Source organism: Schistocerca piceifrons, chromosome 11, assembly GCF_021461385.2.
Source record: "Schistocerca piceifrons isolate TAMUIC-IGC-003096 chromosome 11, iqSchPice1.1, whole genome shotgun sequence".
In the NCBI taxonomy this organism is placed as follows: Eukaryota; Metazoa; Arthropoda; class Insecta; order Orthoptera; family Acrididae; genus Schistocerca; species Schistocerca piceifrons.
Window position 1 is genome coordinate 67426779 of NC_060148.1, and position 22310 is coordinate 67449088.

The following is a 22310-nucleotide window of genomic DNA, read 5'->3' on the forward strand; positions in this document are numbered from 1 at the left end:
AGGATAGTACAGCTAAATTTGTTGTTAATGGGCTATGGCACCAAAAGACATGGGAGTGCCTTAGCTAACAGCACAACATCGCCTGCAGCACCTCTCCTGGACTCGTGGCCATATCGGCTGGACCTAAGGCATTTGGAGAACCATAAGCTGGTCAGATAAGTACCAATTTCTGCAGCTAAGAGCGTTAAAGTGTGATGCAGACACTGTGAAGGCATGTACCCAAACCGTCAATGAGGAACTGTGCGAGCTGCTGATGGCTCCATAATGGCGTGGGCTGTGTTTACATGGAATGGACTGGGTCCTCTGGACCAATTGAACTGATCATTGGCTGGAAATTGTTATGTTCGGCTACTTGGAGACCATCTGCCGTCATTCATCCACTTCGTGTTCCCAAACAATGATGGAATGTTTGTGAATGACAATGCACGTCACCAGGCGACAGTTGTTCATGATTGATTTGAACAACATTCTGGACAATCTGAGCAAATGTTTTGGCCACCCAGATTGCCCAACACGAATCAAACTGAACACTTATGGGACGTTATCAAGAGGTCAGTTAGTGCACAAAACCCTGCACCGGCAACTCTTTCACAATTGTGGAAGGTTATAGAGGCAGCAGAGCTCAATATTTCTGCAGGGAACTTCCAGTGACTTGTTTAGTCCACGCCACATCGAGTTGCTGGACTACACTGGGCAAAATGAGGTCTGACTCACTATTAGGAGGTATACCATGGCTTTTGTCACCTCACTGTATGTCACTGTAGACTCTCTTTTTAATTACTGAGATTTTTCCTGAGTTTTGGTTTCTAAACTGTGACTGTTTTTAAAAACAATTATATTTGCGTCATTAGCTGTTCAGGCGCTGAGACTACTGCATACATAATGATCAGTGCTCTCTTAATGCACATCCCCATTCCAGCCACTGCTGCCTACCACTGCACAGGAGGCAGTAGCTGGGACTGTGTGTGACTTTGAACTCACTCGCTTGCTTGTGCTGAAGCTGACCTCACTCAATGGAATAACTTTGAATGAAGATACTCGGAAAAGAATGTCACTTCTGAAGGAAACGTCGCAGTGGGATTGAAGGAAGTGGCGTTTAGCTGGTTCCAATAGTAAAGCACAAAATGTTGTCAGATTATGTACTTTATTTAACAAAGTAATCAAGCAGTCAGACAATTAAAATATATAGAAAAAGTATGAATTAAGGTAACTGGTATTGGCAGTAGAGAGAGAAAATTACGTAAGTCTTTTGTTGTGGAAATGATGAGCTGCTCTCTATGGAGCATTACAAATGACAATGTGCACAAAAGGGGGGATGGGAGTACCCACTGCCCCCACAAACGCTGCAGGCAGCGTACAAAGCACCGAGTACCTGTGCTGCGGGAGCAGAGACAGAGGTAATGACTGCTTACACAGTTTTGTGCAGATGAAACTGAAATATCTACAGTCAGAATAACAAAATACTAATATACAGTGATTCTACAGACAATATCATCTGCTTAGTTCGGCACCGGGTGGAAAGGAGTCAGGCCATCTCGTAGCCATTCTTGTGCGCCCGACATCCCTGATATTGTGTGTACAGAAAATGGTACAGCCTCTGGCAAAGGGGAAGAGCCGACTGATGGAATACAGTTTCATCAACAAAGCAAACTCACCTCTCCCCTGCGATTTACACAAATTATCAAATGTGGGGAGAAGTGGTTGCAGAGACAAAAGGGAGGAAAAACTGGTCACTGCTGATCAAATAGGCCGGGTGTTCAACAATATGTATAAAAGATTACTTTTATTATTTTTTTAAATTTCTGGGCAAATAGAGGCCACTTTCTGCTCACACTCAATGTCCTTTTACTTCAAGCTTTTTTTTTTTTTTAAAAAAAATCATTTTACTATAAACACTAAAAAATGAGAACTGTTCTGTTCAAACACAGCACATATTAGAATATCAAAAGGTAACCTATCAACAACTTCTTAAAATTAGTTCACCATATACTCAGTTGCCAATGGACAGTGGATAAAAGCAATGGCAATTTTATGATGCCCACATTTGTACAAGATTCCCTCCAAATAAGTCCAGACTGACAAAACTGGTAATGGAAGGTTCTGGGGGAATATAAATAATTCAAGCAATAAGGGTAACACCTCCTGAATATTAGACACACTGAGTTGTCAAAAGGCACATAAAGGAAAGAGAGGAATTTCCTAGCTTCCTGACAAATCCCAAAGTGCAATTCCCCCACCCTCCCCCCCCCCCTCTCTCTCTCTCTCTCTCTCTCTCTCTCTCTCTCTCACACACACACACACACACACACACACACACACACACACACACACACACACACACACACATGCATGTGCACGCACACAGCAGCACGGCTGGTTTGAGGGGCTGTGTCATGTGGAGTAGGCAGGGCACTTGAGGAGGATTCATCTTAAATATAATAGTTAAGTTCTTTCTCTCATTTATGAGCCATACAACTCAGCACCTCTAATATTTGATGAGGTGTCATCCTAATTCCTTTAATTATTTACAGACTGACAAAAATACAAGCTGAAGTTCCTGCGACTATTGAAAGTCAGAATTCTTTATTTAAAGGGGTATAAGTTTTGTACCACATCAGTAAACTCTAGAGAGGCGAGTATCATACAAACATAAGTCTGAGAACAGCAAGAGGCCTAGGAAAAATGCAGTACGGACAAGTTATTTTCCACACTGCCATCCAACATGTACTTGATGTAACACTTTGCTACTTAGAGACATTCTACTGCAGTCAGCAGAAGTTGATAAAACATTATGATAGTTTGTTCCAGTACAGTATGACCTAATAACTATGAGCTACAGCAGCAAACTTAATGGTTGTACTTGCGTCATCAGTGAAAGCTTCATTATCACAAATCCGTGCAACACGTTCACAGAGTTGCCAAGATGCGCTGCAATTTGTACTTGGGATTGCACGTTAAATTGTACAGCTCATGATTAGTAGCTTCTGAATAATTCCTGATTACACAGTGGAGTGAAGCAATTGCCTCGGCTGCAGCTAAGCCACTTCTCTGTCTATCCTTTCTTCTGCAAGTGACAGCCCCACATTGTATCCAGAACTGTCTTGTTTAGGGAGGTCAGAGAAGTGGTACTGGTGAAAATAAAAGCCTCGAGAGCGGAATGTGAGTCATACTGCGATAGCTCAGCAGGTAGAGGGCTTGCCTGTGAAAGGCAAAGGTCCCAGGTTGGAGTCCCGGTCTGGCACACAGTTTTAAAACTGGTGCACACTCTTCTGCAGAGTGAAAATTCATTCTGGAGCTTAACCTACAATCTTGCAAACATTTGTGTGAGGCAATACAAAACAAATAAAAATATCTTAAAGGCGCCAGAAGTAGAGGTCAGTGGGCATCCAATGGATAATAAACTGAGATGGCACCAGGATGTGGATAAGTTAAGAAAAAAGCTCAGTTCTGCACACTTTACACTCGGAAACCTCCCTCACTGTATCGACCTGAAGACAGAACTGCTGACATCTCAGCATTCCCATTAACTGATGTCGTGTTTCAACTGCCTTCCTTGTGTACAAGTCCAGTGTGGTCAGGGAAGGAAATGGGCTCTGTTGTTTTAATAGGAGCCATCCCAGCACTTACCTTTGCTGACTCAGGGACTTGTGGAGGAAAAATCTAATCACAGTGTTGGTTGTCCTGAATACCAGCCTAGGGCCTTACTCAAACCACAACCTCACTCACGAGGAGGAAAGAGGAGGAGGAGGAGGAGGAGGAGAACAAGAAGAGAGAGAGAGAGAGAGAGAGAGAGAGGAGGGGAGAGCAGCAATGGGGGAAAAGGGGGGGGGGAAGAGCTGTGATTTTAATGTCCTTTTAATCATGGCATTGTTACAGTGGGGGGCGTAAGTCCAGGCCAATCAAAGGTGGGGAAAGAGCAGACTCATTTCTTGGCAGAGGAACCATTCTCAAACTCACGAATCACAAATAGTCCTCATCCATCTCTATAGCTCTTACCAGTCGTGAATTATGTAGCCGAGAGGGAACATTCAAATAAGAGCTCAACATGCTTCACCACATGCTTGTTCAGGAAGTGCAAGTGTGTTGTGCATTACAGTGTGGTTCACTATTGAAAATGCGAAAGAATATCTCGTAAGAAAAATCAGCTTGTATACTGATTACCCCTTTGAATATCTCGCAAAAAGACCACGAAGGTAAAATTAGACAGATCTGAGCCAAAGTGGAGGCTTAAAAGTTGTTCTTCCCGCACACCATTTGCTACTGGAACAAAAGGGAGGGAAGTGACAATGGTACACAAACTACGCTCCACCACAACAAGAGGTTACTTGTGGTGGCTAAATGTTGACTTATTTTGTGTAAATGTGCTGTGTCTAAAGCATCACTACATTTTATACAGTAGGTAGCAGCAGAAAGAGAACAAAGATGACAAGAGATGAAGAACAATGGCAAGCATTCTTTCAGAAACTGAGGGAATTGTGTGTTGTTTGTTCTCTCAGATCCTTGCAGGATCTATTACAATAATCTAGAAGTGGAGACTGGATGTGATTCGGAAATTCCCTACGAATCGATTACTCCTTCCCCCCTCTCTGCTTTTGATTTTTACAATCTTTACAAACTAGTACAACCATTAAATTTGTTCTGCCTGTTTTAAGTCGATTAACACTGAAATGCCAACAGAATGGAATGGGACAAAACAGAACGGGGCACAATAGAATGTCACCGTCAACTATTCTCGGGAAGGGAGTATTGATGTTTGCGGAGGGTTGGTAGCATTACCTGCTACCTTTCAAAATTAATTTAATCTCACCACACTCACTTAACTGTGATTCAGTAGTGGATAATTTTGCCTTCTTAAAATTTACTTGAATATTTGCATCGCTTTTGTGAAAGGTTGCAGGACGACTTGTACATTTTTACCTACAAGTGTGAAATGGAAAAATAATTTAGGTTTTAACAATACCCAGACAAATAGAGATTACGCTGTGGACCAACAGCAATATAGAATAATGAAACAAATGTAACGCTCTTTTTTTTTTAATAGTGAAAGGGCTAGTCAGGAGAAAAATCACATTTTCCTCTCAGCTGTGTGTAAGTTGTACAACGCATCTTCAGTCAAGACCATTCTTTATGATTTTTATTTTGGTCATCGATAAATTTTATTACTGCTAGTTCCTTAGTTCTGATTCTGTATTCTGACTATGTATCGTGATGGTATCTCATAACCTCATTTTCACCGTTTGGTAATGGGCTAAGGGAAACTGTGATATTCCCACACCACATGGGAAGGTGAAACAGCCAAAATAATTCACCGTCAGGTAGTCTGTTAGATTTGGACAAAATTTTAGCATAAAAGAAGCAGTTTAATCACTGGGTTTACAGCGTACTGTCTCATGAGAGAGATGTGAAAGTGAATCATATGAATTACAAAAAATGCAACCAAAGCAGAGCAGCACACATTTTATGAAAAAAGTAGAAATTTTCTTGTAGTACATATTTCATACAATGTGTGTAATTGAAGAGAAATGGAGGAAACACTATCACTTAAGAAAATTAATGTGATGTGAAGAGCATGAAGGAGACGTAACAAAGTATCTTCGTATTGATGTTCTGTCTAGTGTGAAAAGACCCGTCTTTGACAGTGAGATCCCCTTTCATACTGTTGACAATCAGTGCGAGTACACATTTATACAAATATAGGATACACATTCCAAACAGCAACTTTCAAAAAAATCAACTCAAGTGTGACCAAAAGCCGCACGGATGGTCGAGCTCGGCCCGTTTAGGATGCTGACTGCAGTATGTTCGAGCTACAGAGGCACCAGCCACTGGCAGAGGAGCAGACGGTGAATTTTTGAAGGGATAGTTTTGACAGCAGAGAGGCAACACGAACAGCTTTCAATGCCCTGCATTTCACTATGAGAGGCCTCGCAACTCATAGCATCCCCAGCTTCCGCCACTCTTCCCTCAGCATTGTCAGCTCCAGGCCTTCCCAGTGGCGCACCGGCAGCTGAGCGAAGAACCTGCAAAAGAAAACGGTAATGAGTGTACTTAACATTCTATTGATGGTGAGGTCATTTGAGAGTGTGTGTACACTTGTAAAGGGGAAGAAAACCTATCACGTCCATTTCAGTGAAACCATCCTGACAGTCTTCTCAAATGGACAGATGAAGAAAAAGGGCTAGCGAGGTTTGGGAAATTGGGAGAGATTGTAAAAGTAGCCCAGAACCTCAGGTTAGGGGACTTCCCGGACTGGATGAGAAGCAAAGACTGATTATTCGGGACTGCACTAGACAAGATTTGGAAACTTAAGAGCTTATAGGTGGAAAATAAGGTAATATGCAATACAGAGATTACTGACAAAACACCACAGATGCAGGACAGGACAGGTCAGAAAATAAGGATATAGTAAACTAAAAGGAGTGAAGAAAAGAATAGTTACCGAGAAGAACTGCTGAGAATGAAGAAATTAATGCCAAATGGGTGGTGAGAACAAAGGACATCATGTAATGCCAGTTCTCACTATATAATTCACCTTAATCAACTTTACACCTACCAAAAACTATTTTGCCTTTGAGGAGCAGACACACAAACACATAAGGGGCTTGGCCATGGGAACAAGGATGGCTTCTTCCTGCGTCAACCTTTTCATGGGTCGCTTGGAGGGGTTTTCTGGGATCTAGAAACCTTCATCCCCTGGCTTGGTTTAATTACATTGATGATATCTTTGCCATATGAACTCATAGGGAGGCTGACCAGTTAAAATTCTTAGAATCTCCAAATACATTCTCACAATTAAATTTCACATGGTCCTATTCTGAATCCCATGCCACTTAATTCAATGTCGATCTCATCCTCAATGAAGGTCAGCTACACTCTTCTGTTCACATTAAAGCCACTAACAAATAACATTACTTATATTTTGACAGTTGCCATCCTTTCCACGTCAAATGTTCTGTCCCCTACATCCTTGGTATTTGAGGCAAATGCATTTGTTCAGGTGCAGCAATACACCACCAGCTTCGCCTCAACCTTCATTGGAAGTAATTACCCTACCAGCATAGTTTAAAAGCAGATTTCCCAGGCTATCACATCTAGTCGTGGTACCGTTGATCCCTCAAAAAAAAACCCTTCAGAGTTCGCCTCTTGTCATTCAGTATTATCCTGATATTGAGAATGTTAATCAGCTACTCTGACAAGGCTATGTCTTCCTAAAATCATCCCCTAAAATGAGGTCTTATCTGTCTGCCATTTTGCCCACCACAGTATCTGATCAGACCAGCTCCACTTTTAAGACTCTCTCTATGCATTCTCCTATCACCACCTATGCCAGTCCTCTTAACTTACAAAGCAGACACTACCAAAGGGAGACCCACATGTGAAAAAATACACCATATACCAGCTGTTCAGTAAATGCTGATCGGTCTTTTACATTGGAATGACTACTACGTAGTTGTCAGTCAGGATGAATGTGATCACCACATGTGTCATCTGGATTTTCCGTCAGACACCAGTTTCTCAGAACTCTGCAGGTGGGAACTGCTATTAAAACATGTCCTCAATTCTTACTACTGACCTAGCCTTAATTTATGTTAATTTCTTCAGTCTCAGCAATTATTCATAGTAGCTCTTCCTTTCTTCACACTCTTTTAGTTTTCTATATCTTTTATTTTTTGACCAGTGTTCATTCAACATTTACCATACAAAATAAGAATAACAAGATCCAATTACACAGTGGAATATACTGAAGCAACCACATCCATGTGTTCTGATGGTCACAAGCTGCTCTGCACTGCTACACTGACTTGCTGATATTTTCGCAGTGATACCCAACAACTGGCAGCACTTGCGCATGATGAAAAAGTTGAACATCCACAAATGTGTAACACAGGTTTCCATTTTGAAAAAAATACCTTTATTGCAGCTAAGACACAGTAAATGACACAGTTGTAGCCAGATGGTCAGAAAGGGTTAATGTAAGACAAAGACATCAGAGAAACTTAGTCTGAATAATATACTAACAATAAACTATCAGTATACTGTTTAATGCTGTACACAGAATGATTGAAGTGAGCAAGTGAATAGTAAGGATGGGTCAAAAGAGGAAGAGAAATGAAAAGTTGAAAGGATAAAGAAATTAGAATAGAAAGAAAGTAGAAATGAGAGGCATATGGAAGGGGGAAAATAGTCTTTAGGTTTTGGCAGGCTAGTGTGCTGGTGCTTCGAGTTGTCTGAGGCTGTGAGTTCTTGGAATGTTGCCATTCCGATCCAGGTGAGAGACAACTGGCAGCATTAGACTAATTCAGAGGTCACATCTTGCTACTCCATATTTGGATACACATACAATGATCAGGGCATTACAAACACAACTGCTTTTACTATTTTTCATACAGACATAATTAACTGCATCACTTCAGTATTGACAGACAATTTAGTGGAGTTGCAAAAGAAGTTAAATCAAATCAAATGGGATGTAATGGGATTGTCAGACATGTGCCACAAAAATGAAGATCAATCAGACCTATAATCAAGACATATACTTTACTACAAAGGAACAGAGCTAAGAACAAATAATGGTACAAGAACTATTGTAAAATTGAAGATTGAAAATAATAGTGACAGAATCACATACTGAAAAGTCAGGTTTGTTTCAAAAATAATCAAAAACAACCCCATGGAGACCATTAATAGCTATGCATCAAAATGAAGCGGTAGAAGATCTCTAGAAAAAGAAAGATATGTTAACAAATGACAGCAAATTCCACTACAATAGGACAATGAGTGATTTTTAGGTGGAAGAAGCTTTGGGTACGGTACCAGAAATCACTAAGATCATACCTTAGCAGAATTTTCATTAAGAAGAATACCGTGTATCCTTAAAAAATTTCTCCAGAAGAAATCTTAGAGAAAAACGACATGACCAGGAGCAAAAGGAACTTGACTACAATATATTACCAAATAACAAAGAAACTGTAAACTCTGAAATATGAAGTGATTAGAGACTCTTTAAGATAGAGCGTAATAACAGATACAAACCTAGAACTTGCCAAACTCATTATGTAGAAAGTGAACAGTGTTAATTATGAGCAACTATTTAAGAATAGAGACAGAATGAGAAGTACTGGCAGAATTGAAGCTGTGAGGACGGGCTGTGAGTCGTGCTTTGGTAGCTCAGTTGGTAGACCCGAGTTCGGGTCTCAGTCCAGCACACAGTTTTAATCTGTCAGGAAGTTTCAAGAATAGAGACATTTGCTAGAATATATTAAGCAGCAAGTTCACTGTTTTACAAGTGGAGGTCCCACTGAAAATTGTGAATATGGTCTCATCTGGTGTGTATAAATTTTTACTTTTAAATCTTTTCAAAATGACTTTATTCTTATTCAATTAATTGGCTTCAGTCATTTAAATCATCATATTAACTTTTTTATTTGCTCTCATTTTTTCTTCCTATCATTCTTTTTTCATTTGAATCTTTGGCATATTTTTATTAATTTATCACAATATTTAAATGTTTGAAAATGCTACCTATCAGTTAAAAAAGCAAAAGACAAAATAATCTATTTATATTTGCTGTGGGATATGACTACTCCACAATTCACACTTAAAACTTGGCAGAGGGTTCCTCGAGCCACCATCCAATTGTTTCTCTACAGTTACTCTTAAACAGCACATGACAAAAAATGAATACGTAAACCTTTTTGCGAGACCTCTGATTTCTCTAATTCCATTATGACTGTCATTTCCCCCTAAGTAGGTGTGTGTCAAAATATTTTCACATTTGTAGGAGAAAAGTGATAACTGAAATTTTGTGAACAGATCTCACTGCAAGAAAAAATGTGTTTGTTTTAATGATTTACAGCCTTTAGATGTGCCAAAAATGAACTGTTCATAGCAAGATATACATTTTTTGGACAGTAATGGCCATACAAACATTTACAACATACATTTTTGTTGCACTATGGACAAAATAATGCAAATCTAGACTTAAACAAATTATAAATGGTCCTATATATAATGACACACAGGACAGAGTAGCATGGAGAGCTGTATCAAACCAGTCTTAGGACTGAAGACCACTATAACAATATATAATGATTATAAATAAAGTGGCAGTTTAATGAAAATGAGACACATGGGAAAAAGTAAGTAAACTGTTTATTGTTTCAAAAATAATCACCATAACTTCTAATCTGCTAATACATTTATCCCACTGTGAAATAAGACAGTCAATACCTTCATGGATCGCACAGCTCCCCCTGTCAGAGGTTCGAGTCCTCCCTCGGGCATGTGTGTGTGCGCGTGTGTGTGTGTGTGTGTGTGTGTGTGTTTTGTTCTTGGTGAAAGTTATTTTAAGTTAAATTAAGTAGTGTGTAAGCCTAGGGACCAATGACCTCATCAGTTTGGTCCCATCACCTTCATGGAAAATTGTTTGCGGTTGCCTGCAGAACCACGATTGTATCCAAGTGTGTACCTCTTCATCTGAGCTCCAAAAATATGGAAATCACATGAGGAGAGATCAGGACAGTATGAAGGATGTATAAGACCTTCCCAGTGAAACTTCTGCAGTGTACTCTAAATGACAATGTCAGTGCGTGGTTGGACATTATCCTGCAAGAGAATGACACCATCTGTCAATATTCCTGGGTGTTTGGATTTAAAGCTTTAATTTTTGCGAAGTCCTCAGAATAAAAACAATGATCAAAGTCATTTCAAAAAAGATTTAAAAATAAAAAGTTGAAATATCTTGACTGAATTGGAAACTACAACCTCTGGCATGTCAAGACTGTATCTTAGTCACTAATGCTACATCAGCATGCTGAACAACTGTTACATTTAAGGCTCTAGAGCACGGACAGTCAATCTTTAGTATCTACTGCCCACTTTTGTATCTGTGTTAGCAATAAAATTTTCTAATCACCTACTGGTTCCACAGTAATGGTAATTTATAAAATAGAGAGCTAATTTAGCACAGTTTCACTTGGCCTTAGAAACAGACTTGAGTCAAATAAATGACTAAGAGGAAACGCCAAGAAAATTTGACAGAAAATTTTGAATTCATATACAACATCATAACAGGATATAAAACTTGGATGTATTCATATCAACTGGAAACTAACATGGGAAACTCCCCATTGCACCCCCGCCCTCAGATTTAGTGGTAAAACAGGCCAGTGGATGGCCCTTCAAAAAATGAACACAGAATACATGAAAACAGGAAGAAGGTATAGTGAACTGTGAAAAAAGAAGCCAAATAGAAACAGTTTATGGTCCAAGGTCAAGATGTGTATCATCGGGAGAATTGTAAGAACTGTGACGTCGTAGTTGTGTGGTCGCAGTGTTGGACTGCAAAGTGGTAGAATCATGTTCAAATCTCCCTCATGATCATGACCCTCTTTTTCCCCCCCCCCCCCCCCACACACACACAAAATTATGAATGTTCTATCTGGTCATTGACGTGTCTGCTCTCCTTCTGTAGTCTTGACAGTTGTCATACTATACACTGGCTATAAAATATGAGTCATGTGGTAAGAACATGTTATCGTCGTCAGTAAATGGAATGAACAGTCAGAGCAGGCATAGATCTCTCACAGAAATGAAAACAACAAATAAATGGGTGCGATCTATGTTACATCACAAGAATTCAAGAGCCAAAACTTCCAAAATGGAATACAAGAGTTGTAAGTTGTGGTATTTACGCCTAGAACATAACTATTACACCGCAATGGATTTTCTAGACAATGTAAAATACATAAAAATACTTATGTCCATTTAACTACATTTATCATCCAGGAGGATGATGTAGGGAACAACACAATCACAGTTTTCCTACCAGTAAAGTTCACTATGTCGTATCTAAGCAGCCATTTTACTCAGAACTTCCAAAACCAGCCACATGGGGCACTTGCTGGAACTTACTGGATAGTGTGCAAAGTAAGTCAGGTTGTGTACAGTATACCCAGCTGACAGCATACAATCTTTCATATTGGTAGTGGTCTTACCAATTCTCAGACCAACTGCTTTATAATACTGATATATTTGAAGTTGTGATTCAATATTCTGGAACAGGTATGTATCTACCATCAGTTCACGAGTTAAAAAGTTTCAAAAGCAGTCTGTGGACATGAAAAAGAACGCATCCATTAAGCCCAAATTGTATTTCTCCTTGCTAAGTTTTTCCTAGCAGGCAGCAGAGACACATTCACTTCTAGGAGCTACCTTTCATCCACTCCACAGCTGTACTGTCAACTGTGTAAACGCTTCTGGCTCTGAAATGACTTTGCTACAAACACTGCCAGTGGTTGGCAATGTTGCCAAATGTGGCTGCAACTTTTTTGACTGACAATGTTGCCCCACAAGATACAATTTCTGCAGATTGTTCAAGTATACCTTAAGAACAAACAAAAATGAATTCTTCTCGGAACCTGGCAGCAAAGTGACTCAACCTAGACAGACCAGGGGAAAACATGCAGCACACATCAGAAGCGGCCTTACTTCTTTTTGACGTCACGCAGCACCTCTTGTTCTGTAGAAGTCAGCCCGTCACGCAGGATCTGCAGGTTGGAGCGCAGGATTTGTGTGCTGTTGATTCCGACGACGTGTGTCGCCTGCCCCTCGCGCGTCAAAGCGTGGTGCATCGCCAGTCGGGCCAGCTCGACACCCCTCTCCTACGACAGTGAGACAGTCTATCAGTTCACACTGGCAATGCGAGTAAACAAGAGTGTGACATTCATTAAAAAGATTATTGCATTGCATAGCATTAAAATCTTAATATAATCATACTGCAGAGTGATCTCTGCAGTGTCTGCACTTATCCCGTAAATAAACCAGAAAAACTTGTAAGGCTGTGCCATCTTAGTTGCAATTACTGGGTTACTGTTTTACTAATGAGATCAGTCATGCTGCAACGCATGAAACAATATTGGTATAAAGGCTGTAATCTACATTAGTAAACAACTGCCTGGCTGTAATCTACATTAGTAAACAACTGTCTTGGAACCCAGTATACCAGCTACAGGTTGGCTATCTAATAGGCTTCCAGGAGCATGAAATATTTTATTTTTAATATTTCATCTAATTATTGACTGAATTTAAAAATTCAAAATGCTGTCATTATCTACTCATTAAGAGTATGTTTAGTATTTAAAACAACTGAATGAGGAGGAACTGTGAGGTAAGGGATAATCATTTGGGAGGAAAGGAAAGAAAACACTGCGGTCAGGACCTGAAGACCACGCGGCAGTCGACCAACTGCCGTGTCATCCTCAGTCATTCGTCACCAGATATGGTATAGAGGGGTATGTAGTCAGCACTCCGCACTTCCGGCCGTTGTCAACATTTTGAGATTTTAGCTGCTGCCTCTCAACCAGGTATCTCATCAATTGACATTACACGGTTGAGAGAGCACCCCCAGTCCCACTACCACGGAAAAATCCCTGACAGTACAGAATCAAACACGGGTCCCCGAATGACGATGTGTTGCATTGGCCACTCGGCTACGGAGGCAGACATTGTTTGGGAGTGTCATAAAATTTGACTAGCATGTTTTGGAGGTTATGAGGGCATCTGGGAAGGATATCAGTGGGACAGGATTTCATTGAGTCACATTCAAAAAGTTGTAGCCTCAACCAAGTACAGTCTTGAGGCATTCAAGGTGGGTGACGAGGGGGATGCTCCTGAGTTTTTTGGAAGTGGAAGCAGCATTAGTCAGAGTGAGAGGAGGACATTGGTTTGTGACTATCATCTGAGGGGTAGTTGCAGGAGAGGAAAGCCTAAGAAAGGTCATCAGCACGGGTGTTGAGGGATATAGTGGCAGAACAGGTATGTTGCACAGGCTGGTGTACGTTTTGTTGCTTGCTGGTCTATTTGCCAGCTGCCACCCCTTCCAGCAGCACACTGAGTTTGCTATAATTTTCATGCATGCGGTACAATGTTCTGTGCAATAACTTTTGCTTTACAAGAATTTGAATACTGCACCCAAACTATTAGCAGTACAAACTTCCATCATGAGGTGTAACTAGTTGTGTCTTCCAATTGCCAGTCTGCCATATGGTTTCATAGTGAGTGCATGAGTGTAAAAGTTGTTACTGACGTCTTTACACCTTTTTCTACTGTATCTGCAAATTTTAAAATGGCTAACTGGAATGAACAAAGAATGTGCATTAAGTTTTATTTTAAGCTTATCAGAACTGCAACTGACATCCGCTGTGCACTACATGATGGTTTTGGTGCACAAGTTTTGGCTAAACAAGAACATTTGAGTTGTATGATTATTTAAAGATGGCCAGGAGCCTGTAGAGGATGACAAACACTTGGGCCTACTGTCATCACAGACAATTCCCAAAATGATCATGAAATTGCACGAAGTGATGAACAAGGATGCAATGCAGACAATCCGTGTTTGGTATTTCATGCGAGACATGTTGATACGTTATAGTTGATGAACTGAAAATGGGACAAAATGCAGCGAATTTTGTTCCTTGTATGTAGAATGCACAACAATGAGACTATTGGGAACAGGTGTGCAGTGAAGTGGAAACAGGAATTTGAGTTGATCCAAATTTCCTGCCCAGAGTCATAACTGCGAATGAATTGTTGGTGTACAGTTACGATTCTGAAACAGTATGGCAGTCTTCGGCATGGAAGACACTGTCCTCTCCATAGCCCAAGAAAGTGTGCTAAGTTCACAGGAACACTGAATCAGTCCTAATGATTTCTTTTGACATTTATGAAACTGTCCATAAGGAATTTCTTGAATGTGGTCGATCAGTCTCAGGAAAGTCCTACGGCGATGAGCTGAGGAGACTGAGGGAAAATGTTGGATGCAAATGGCCTTATAGATGGGACCAGGGTGTAACATGGAGAGAGAGAAAAAAAAAAAAAAAAAAAAAAAAAAAAAAAAAACCGGTGCTTCCTATATTTCCCAGGTGAAACACTTTTGCCCGGGTGAAAATACACTACATCATCTACATCTACATGATTACTCTGCAATTCACATTTAAGTGCTTGGCAGAGGGTTCATCGAACCACAATTATACTATCTCCCTACCATTCCACTCCCGAACAGTGTGCGGGAAAAACGAACACCTAAACCTTTCTGTTTGAACTCTGATTTCTCTTATTTTATTTTGATGATCATTCCTACCTATGTAGGTTGGGCTCAACAAAATATTTTCGCATTCGGAAGAGAAAGTTGCTGACTGAAATTTCGTCAATAGATCTCGCCGCGACGAAAAACGTCTTTGCTTTAATGACTTCCATCCCAACTCGTGAATCATATCTGCCACACTCTCTCCCCTATTACGTGATAATACAAAACGAGCTGCCCTTTTTTGCACCCTTTCGATGTCCTCCGTCAATCCCACCTGGTAAGGAGCCACACCGCGCAGCAGTATTCTAACAGAGGACGAACGAGTGTAGTGTAAGCTGTCTCTTTAGTGGACTTGTTGCATCCTCTAAGTGTCCTGCCAATGAAACGCAACCTTTGGCTCACCTTCCCCACAGTATTATCTATGTGGTCTTTCCAACTGAAGTTGTTCATAATTTTTACACCCAGGTACTTAGTTGAATTGACAGCCTCGAGAATTGTACTATTTATCGAGTAATCGAATTCCAACGGATTTCTTTTGGAACTCGTGTGGATCACCTCACACTTTTCGTTATTTAGCATCAACTGCCACCTGCCACACCACGCAGCAATCTTTTCTAAATCGCTTTGCAACTGATACTGGTCTTCGGAATGACCTTACTAGATGGTAAATTACAGCATCATCTGCGAACAACCTAAGAGAACTGCTCAGATTGTCACCCAGGTCATTTATATAGATCATGGGTAAACATACACTTTATCCTAGGTGAAAGTACATTGTTTGCATGTTATGTGGCTGTATACTTTTCCTTGGAGCTGTAAACATACAAATGCTTTGAATGGTAAAGGTTTTATACACCACCATTGAACTTCCTGGAATTTAGGAAACAAAACTCAGTAAAAACAATGCATTTTGGAAAGATCTTTGATGTGTGGCAATATGTACATGGCGTATTTTTGTATTACAAAAGTATAAATACGATTTGCACCAAAAACAGCACGGTAGCTTCGGAAGCACTGAAATTGAGATTGTGAAGTGCTTTTGTCCGCCAATCGTAACTCGTGTCACGTGAACACCAGCCAATGACTGCAGATATTCAGAGCGTAGGGCACATGATGTAGTCAGCCAAGCAACATCAACTGAGTAGTGCAAACTCACAGATAGGAAAGGTTAATGGTTTAAATTACCATGCATAATGTTTAGCTACAAGAAAAGCTAAGCTTTCACATATAATACTGGTCGTCAAAGATTTCTTGCTTTCTACCAAGAGTGTGGTTTGGTAGGATCCTTACAGCACAGCAACTGAATATTTCTGACAAGCACAATTGTAAATTTCACTGCTGTGCACCGAACATTTTGTGAGTTACCTGGCTGAATAAATGTTCTGTCTAGCACTTCAACATTTCCATAGAAAAGCCAATTACGTGTGCAGTTGCTCAAGAATTCATCTCGGCTTTCTGTGAACGATAATTATACTTTTTTCCATTGTTACTGCATAATTTGTTATCTAAGAAACAACTAAAATAAATGCGAAAAACTAACCTTGAAACCTGATCTCTTTTAGTGTGTGTTAGCCTTTCAGATATATCAAGCACAATTATGCTGGTAAGTTTTAAATAAAGGCATAAACGACCAGTCTTGTAGGCCCAAAATATTTTTAAGTTGCTGGCCCTCAGACTGTTAAGTTTTGAATGAGATTCAAAATGCACTGTGCTTTAAGAACTTTATTGCACTTTCTCTCACGTACCATAATTCATTTTGCATAAAAGGATATTTACTTTGAAAGTAAAGTTTCTCAAATTGACACCAGCAATATTTTCCTGCGAGCTAATAGAAATATAAGATTGTGTGTGCACTTTATTTTGTCGTTGTAACTGGCACATTTTCTTTACATTTAAAGTTTTATTTTGTTGTTTATTCTACTGTAGTGGGCTAAACTAAAACTCTTAGAGTATCACTTCTAACCAGTCAAAATTACAAAAAATTAACTGAAAACTAGAACAATGAAAAATTCACGGAATTCTAAAAAATTTTCAGAATTCAAAAAAATTCCCAGATTTTTCAGTTGTACCAGGGCGTATACACGCTGTCGGAGTACGAAGACTGGTTTCTGTATCATCATAATGCATCTACTTACAACTACCTCACTGTGAAGGAATCACCGGCAAGAAAAAGCATGACAAGTGTTCCCACCCACACTACTCACCTAATCGGCTCCTTGTGACTTCTTCCCCTTCCCAAAAATATAATTGAAGTTGAATGGACAGTGTTTTGACACCATAGAAGGGAAAATTGTTAGAAGCATTGGATACAAGTGGTAGGGAGCTACTTTGAAGGGGAAGGTGGTCAAAATACAAAATAACTTTCCATTTTTACATGAATAATCTCAGGAATTTTGAGCAGCACATCACACGCTACATTTTCACTACTCTGTTCTCACTACATGTTATGTTACTATCGTGTACTTTTTATGCAGGTAAACATTCGAAGATGGCTTACAAAGAGAAAACCAGTCGAGTAGCTGAGAAGATATCTTAAGAATACACAGCCTGAGTGGGAAAAATCACTTTCATTGTTTGCGATGTATCATGCTTTGCATGTTATTTGTAGTACACATTGAGGTGGCAAAACTCATGGGATAGTGATGTGCACTTATACAGATGGCAGCAGTATCATGTACACAAGGTACAAAAGGGCAGTGCATTGGCAGAACTCTCAGTTGCACTCAGGTGATTCACATGAAAAAGTTTCTGATGTGGTTCTGGCCACACGATCAGAATTAACAGACTTTTAATGTGGAATTGTAGTTGGAGCTAGATGCATGTGATATTTCGTTTTCGAAATCTTTACGGAATTCAATATTCTGAGATCCATAGTGTCACTAGCGTTCCAAGAATAGCAAATTTCATGCATTATCTCTCATCACGGACAGTGCAGTGGCTGATGACTTTCACTTAAAGACTAAGAGCAGTGGCATTCGCATATAGTTGTCAGTGCTAACAGACAATCAGTACTGCATGAAATAAATGCAGAAATCAATTTCAGATGTACAACAAACACTTTGGCAGTAGACAACTGGCACGAGTACCTTTGCTGACAGGACATCACCACCTGCAGTCTCTCTCCTGGACTCGTGACCATATCAGTTGGGCCCTAGATGCCTGGAAAGTTGTGTCCTCGTCAGACGAGTCCTGATTTCGGTTGGCAAGTTGTCAACGAGGCACTGTGCAAGCTGGTGGTGGCTGCTGCACTATCCTGGGTAGAAGGTGGTCTGACACGATTTTAGGAGGAACCCCATCACTTTTGTCATGAGTGTACTGTTTGTTTCACCTTTTACCCTCCACTTAGCTCCTTACATGCCACAGGCATCTTTATCCTGATATTCCTTTACACGTGCGCCACTCACGTTCTCGCTTCGCACCCACCTTGCAGTAGCCAGCTGCCGCTCGGCACGCATCCCGCAGCTTCTGGGGCGCAGGGTGCCACGGCTGCGGCCCCGTACTGCTCAGGAGGCCCATCGCCGTGCCCGCCGCACAGATCACGCCCACACCCTTCTCCTGTGAAAGGCATGAAAACGGGCCACTTTGGTTCACTCGCTCACACACTGGGCCGGATAATAAGATCCTTGCAGGATGTGGAAGGAGTCAAGGTGTGGCCACTGCGGCCTACTTCTCTAAAGCATACTGACAACAAGTTATGACGGCACTAAACAACTCGTACAGAGGGCTGTCAAGAAAACTGTAAACAAGTATCATGACCAAAAAAGCACTAACCGAAACACAATAATCTCACCACTTCACAAGTCACCATAAAAAATTAATTTTACTATCAAAAAGTTTAATAGGTAAAAAAACAAATTACACATGAACTTACATCTTTTACCTATTTTTCTACATAGACACCAATGTTTTCAACACATTTCTGCCATTGTGGTACCAGTTTCAATATGCCCTGTTCGTAGAAGTCCATTTGTGTGGAGTACATCCATCTGCAGACTGCTGATTTCACTTCTGCATTTGTCACAGTGTTGGCTGACCAGAAATATCTTCACAGAACCAAACAGATGAAAATCCAATGGTGCAAGTTCTCGACTGTATGGTACTGGAGTAACCTCCTCCCCCCCCCCCCCCCCCCCTCCACTTCCCCCCCGCACAACAAGGTCACGAAGTTTGACACTGTCAGCATTAATGTTGTGTTTGTCACAAAGGGCATGATGCAACTTAACCAAAGTGTCAATGTTGTTGTTGTTGTTGTGGTCTTCAGTCCTGAGACTGGTTTGATGCAGCTCTCCATGCTACTCTATCCTGTGCAAGCTTCTTCATCTCCCAGTACATACTGCAACCTACATCCTTCTGAATCTGCTTAGTGTATTCATCTCTTGGTCTCCCTCTACAATTTTTACCCTCCATGCTGCCCTCCAATGCTAAATTTGTGATCCCTTGATGCCTCAAAACATGTCCTACCAACCGATCCCTTCTTCTAGTCAAGTTGTGCCACAAACTTCTCTTCTCCCCAATCCTATTCAATACCTCCTCATTAGTTACGTCATCTACCCACCTTATCTTCAGCATTCTTATGTAGCACCACATTTCGAAAGCTTCTATTCTCTTCTTGTCCAAACTATTTATTGTCCATGTTTCACTTCCATACATGGCTACACTCCATTCAAATACTTTCAGAAACGACTTCCTGACACTTAAATCTATACTCGATGTTAACAAATTTCTCTTCTTCAGAAAGGATTTCCTTGCCATTGCCAGTCTACATTTTATATTCTCTCTACTTCGACCATCATCAGTTATTTTACTCCCTAACTAGCAAAACTCCCTTACTACTTTAAGTGTCTCATTTCCTAATCTAATTCCCTCAGCATCACCCGATTTAATTTGACTACATTCCATTATCCTCGTTTTGCTTTTGTTGATGTTCATCTTATATCCTCCTTTCAAGACACTGTCCATTCCGTTCTGTCTCTGACAGAATTACAATGTCATCGGCGAACCTCAAAGTTTTTACTTCTTCTCCATGAATTTTAATACCTACTCCGAATTTTTCTTTTGTTTCCTTTACTGCTTGCTCAATATACAGATTGAATAACATCGGGGAGAGGCTACAACCCTGTATCACTCCTTTCCCAACCACTGCTTCCCTTTCATGCCCCTCGACTCTTATAACAGCCATCTGGTTTCTGTACAAATTGTAAATAGCCTTTCGCTCCCTGTATTTTACCCCTGCCACCTTCAGAATTTGAAAGAGAGTATTCCAATCAACATTGTCAGTAGGTTTGCCTTTCCTTAATCTTTCTTCTAAGATAAGTCGTAGGCTCAGTATTGCCTCACGTGTTCCAACATTTCTACGGAATCCAAACTGGTCTTCGCCGAGGTCGGCTTCTATCAGTTTTTCCATTCGTCTGTAAAGAATTCGTGTTAGTATTTTGCAGCTGTGACTTATTAAACTGATAGTTCGGTAATTTTCACATCTGTCAACACCTGCTTTCTTTGGGATTGGAATTATTATATTCTTCTTGAAGTCTGAGGGTATTTCGCCTGTCTCATACATCTTGCTCACCAGATGGTAGAGTTTTGTCAGGACTGGCTCTCCCAAGGCTGTCAGTAGTTCTAATGGAATGTTGTCCACTCCGGGGGCCTTGTTTCGACTCAGGTCTTTCAGTGCTCTGTCAAACTCTTCACGCAGTATCTTATCTCCCATTCTGTCTTCATCTACATCCTCTTCCATTTCCATAATATTGTCCTCAAGTACATCGCCCTTGTATAAACCCTCTATATACTCCTTCCACCTTTCTGCCTTCCCTTCTTTGCTTAGAACTGGGTTGCCATCTGAGCTAGTGTCAATGTAGGCTGCAGCATTCACAATGGTCCCGTGTTCGGCAGGTCTACTGTAACATACCACGCATAAACCAAAACAATGACACAAGCACTTTCCTAGCAGACTGAGTCACTTGGAATTTTTTTTCATACTGGGGAACCAGCATGTTTCCACTCCATAGAGGTCTGCTCAGTTTCAGGTGAGTTGTGGTATGCCCACGACTCATCACCAGTGATGATGCCTTTGAGAAAATCACACCCTTCTATGGCATAACACGTTAAGTGATCCAAGCTTGTCATCATTTGCTGACCCTTGTGATCGTCTATCAGGTTCTCAGGCACCCTGTGAGCACTAACTTTATGAAATTTTGATGCATCACGAACAATACTGTATGCGACACCATAGGAAACATTTAACTGCTGTGATAAGGCTTGCAGTTCCACACGCTGTTCGTTGAAACTACTGCCTCAATGGTAATGACGTTTTCAGGTTTGCAGCTGTTACCGGCTGCCTGGAGCATGGTGAATGACTAAGGTTCACATGGTGCTCTTGGAAGAATTTACACCACCTGGAGATACTGCTACAGTCCCTACAGTTGCCCCCATACACATCACACATGTCTCTGTGAATTTAACTCCATTTATGACCTTTGGCCCACAAATATTGAACTACGCTTCGCTGCTCTTCACAAGTTGATGACAATAAAATGTGTGCCATGCCTGTTTTGTAGTTCAGGCCTTTCTCACTACAGCTGCACATGAAAACAAATACCCTCTGTAGCGCAAACCTCAGACTATATTGCTGTGAAATTTCAACATTCCAGTTGCAATACCAGGGAAAAAACAAATTATTGTGCATTACTTTCCAATCCTTCCTCATACAAAGTACCCAATTCGGGCATATCCACAAAAAGCTGAGCCCCAGTCTCCCAACTGTGCATTTGCCTGGTCTCTTTCGAGACCAAGTGTGCTGTTGACTGGAGATGGGCAAACTTGCTCATCCTTGGGAACTAGTTCACTGATGATCGCTCTTTTTTGGAAACTGTTCATTTTTACTCGTTCACCGTTCATTTGTGCCTGGTATACAGTTCTTATGAAAAATTGAAAATTAGGAGCATAGGTGACTGAAGATGGAAGGCGCCGGGCGCGGAGGTGTGGGGGGGGTTAGAGTTTTTATTCAGAACAGAATTCTCACACACTTGTAATTTTCGTGATTCTGCAAAACCTCTCGATTAGCCAACTATAGCATTATGTGGCTGATCGCAGTGAAATAATATAAAGTGGCGCACAAAAAACCGGCTCCGAGTGCGGACTGCTAGTCAATCCTAGTACAGACTGCTAGCCAATCACGCACGATTTGTTGTCCACAAAAGCAGAATAGATAAACATGTAATAATTAGGC

At 40.7% G+C, this 22310-nt stretch overlaps 1 protein-coding gene across 3 annotated transcripts in view; it reads right to left on the minus strand.

Annotated features, from left to right (window-relative positions):
• Positions 1-1127: 1127 nt before the first annotated feature.
• The window catches only part of LOC124720218 (L-galactose dehydrogenase-like), a 79533-nt gene continuing 58350 nt past the window's right edge, over positions 1128-22310 (minus strand). For all 3 annotated transcript variants that reach the window (XM_047245539.1, XM_047245541.1, XM_047245540.1), the window contains 3 exons: positions 18509-18640; positions 12490-12662; positions 1128-6020 (listed from right to left, as the gene is read on the minus strand). In XM_047245539.1, the coding sequence (XP_047101495.1) occupies positions 5933-6020; positions 12490-12662; positions 18509-18640 (393 nt within the window). In that variant the 3' untranslated portion in view covers positions 1128-5932. The remainder of the gene's footprint in view (positions 6021-12489; positions 12663-18508; positions 18641-22310) is intronic.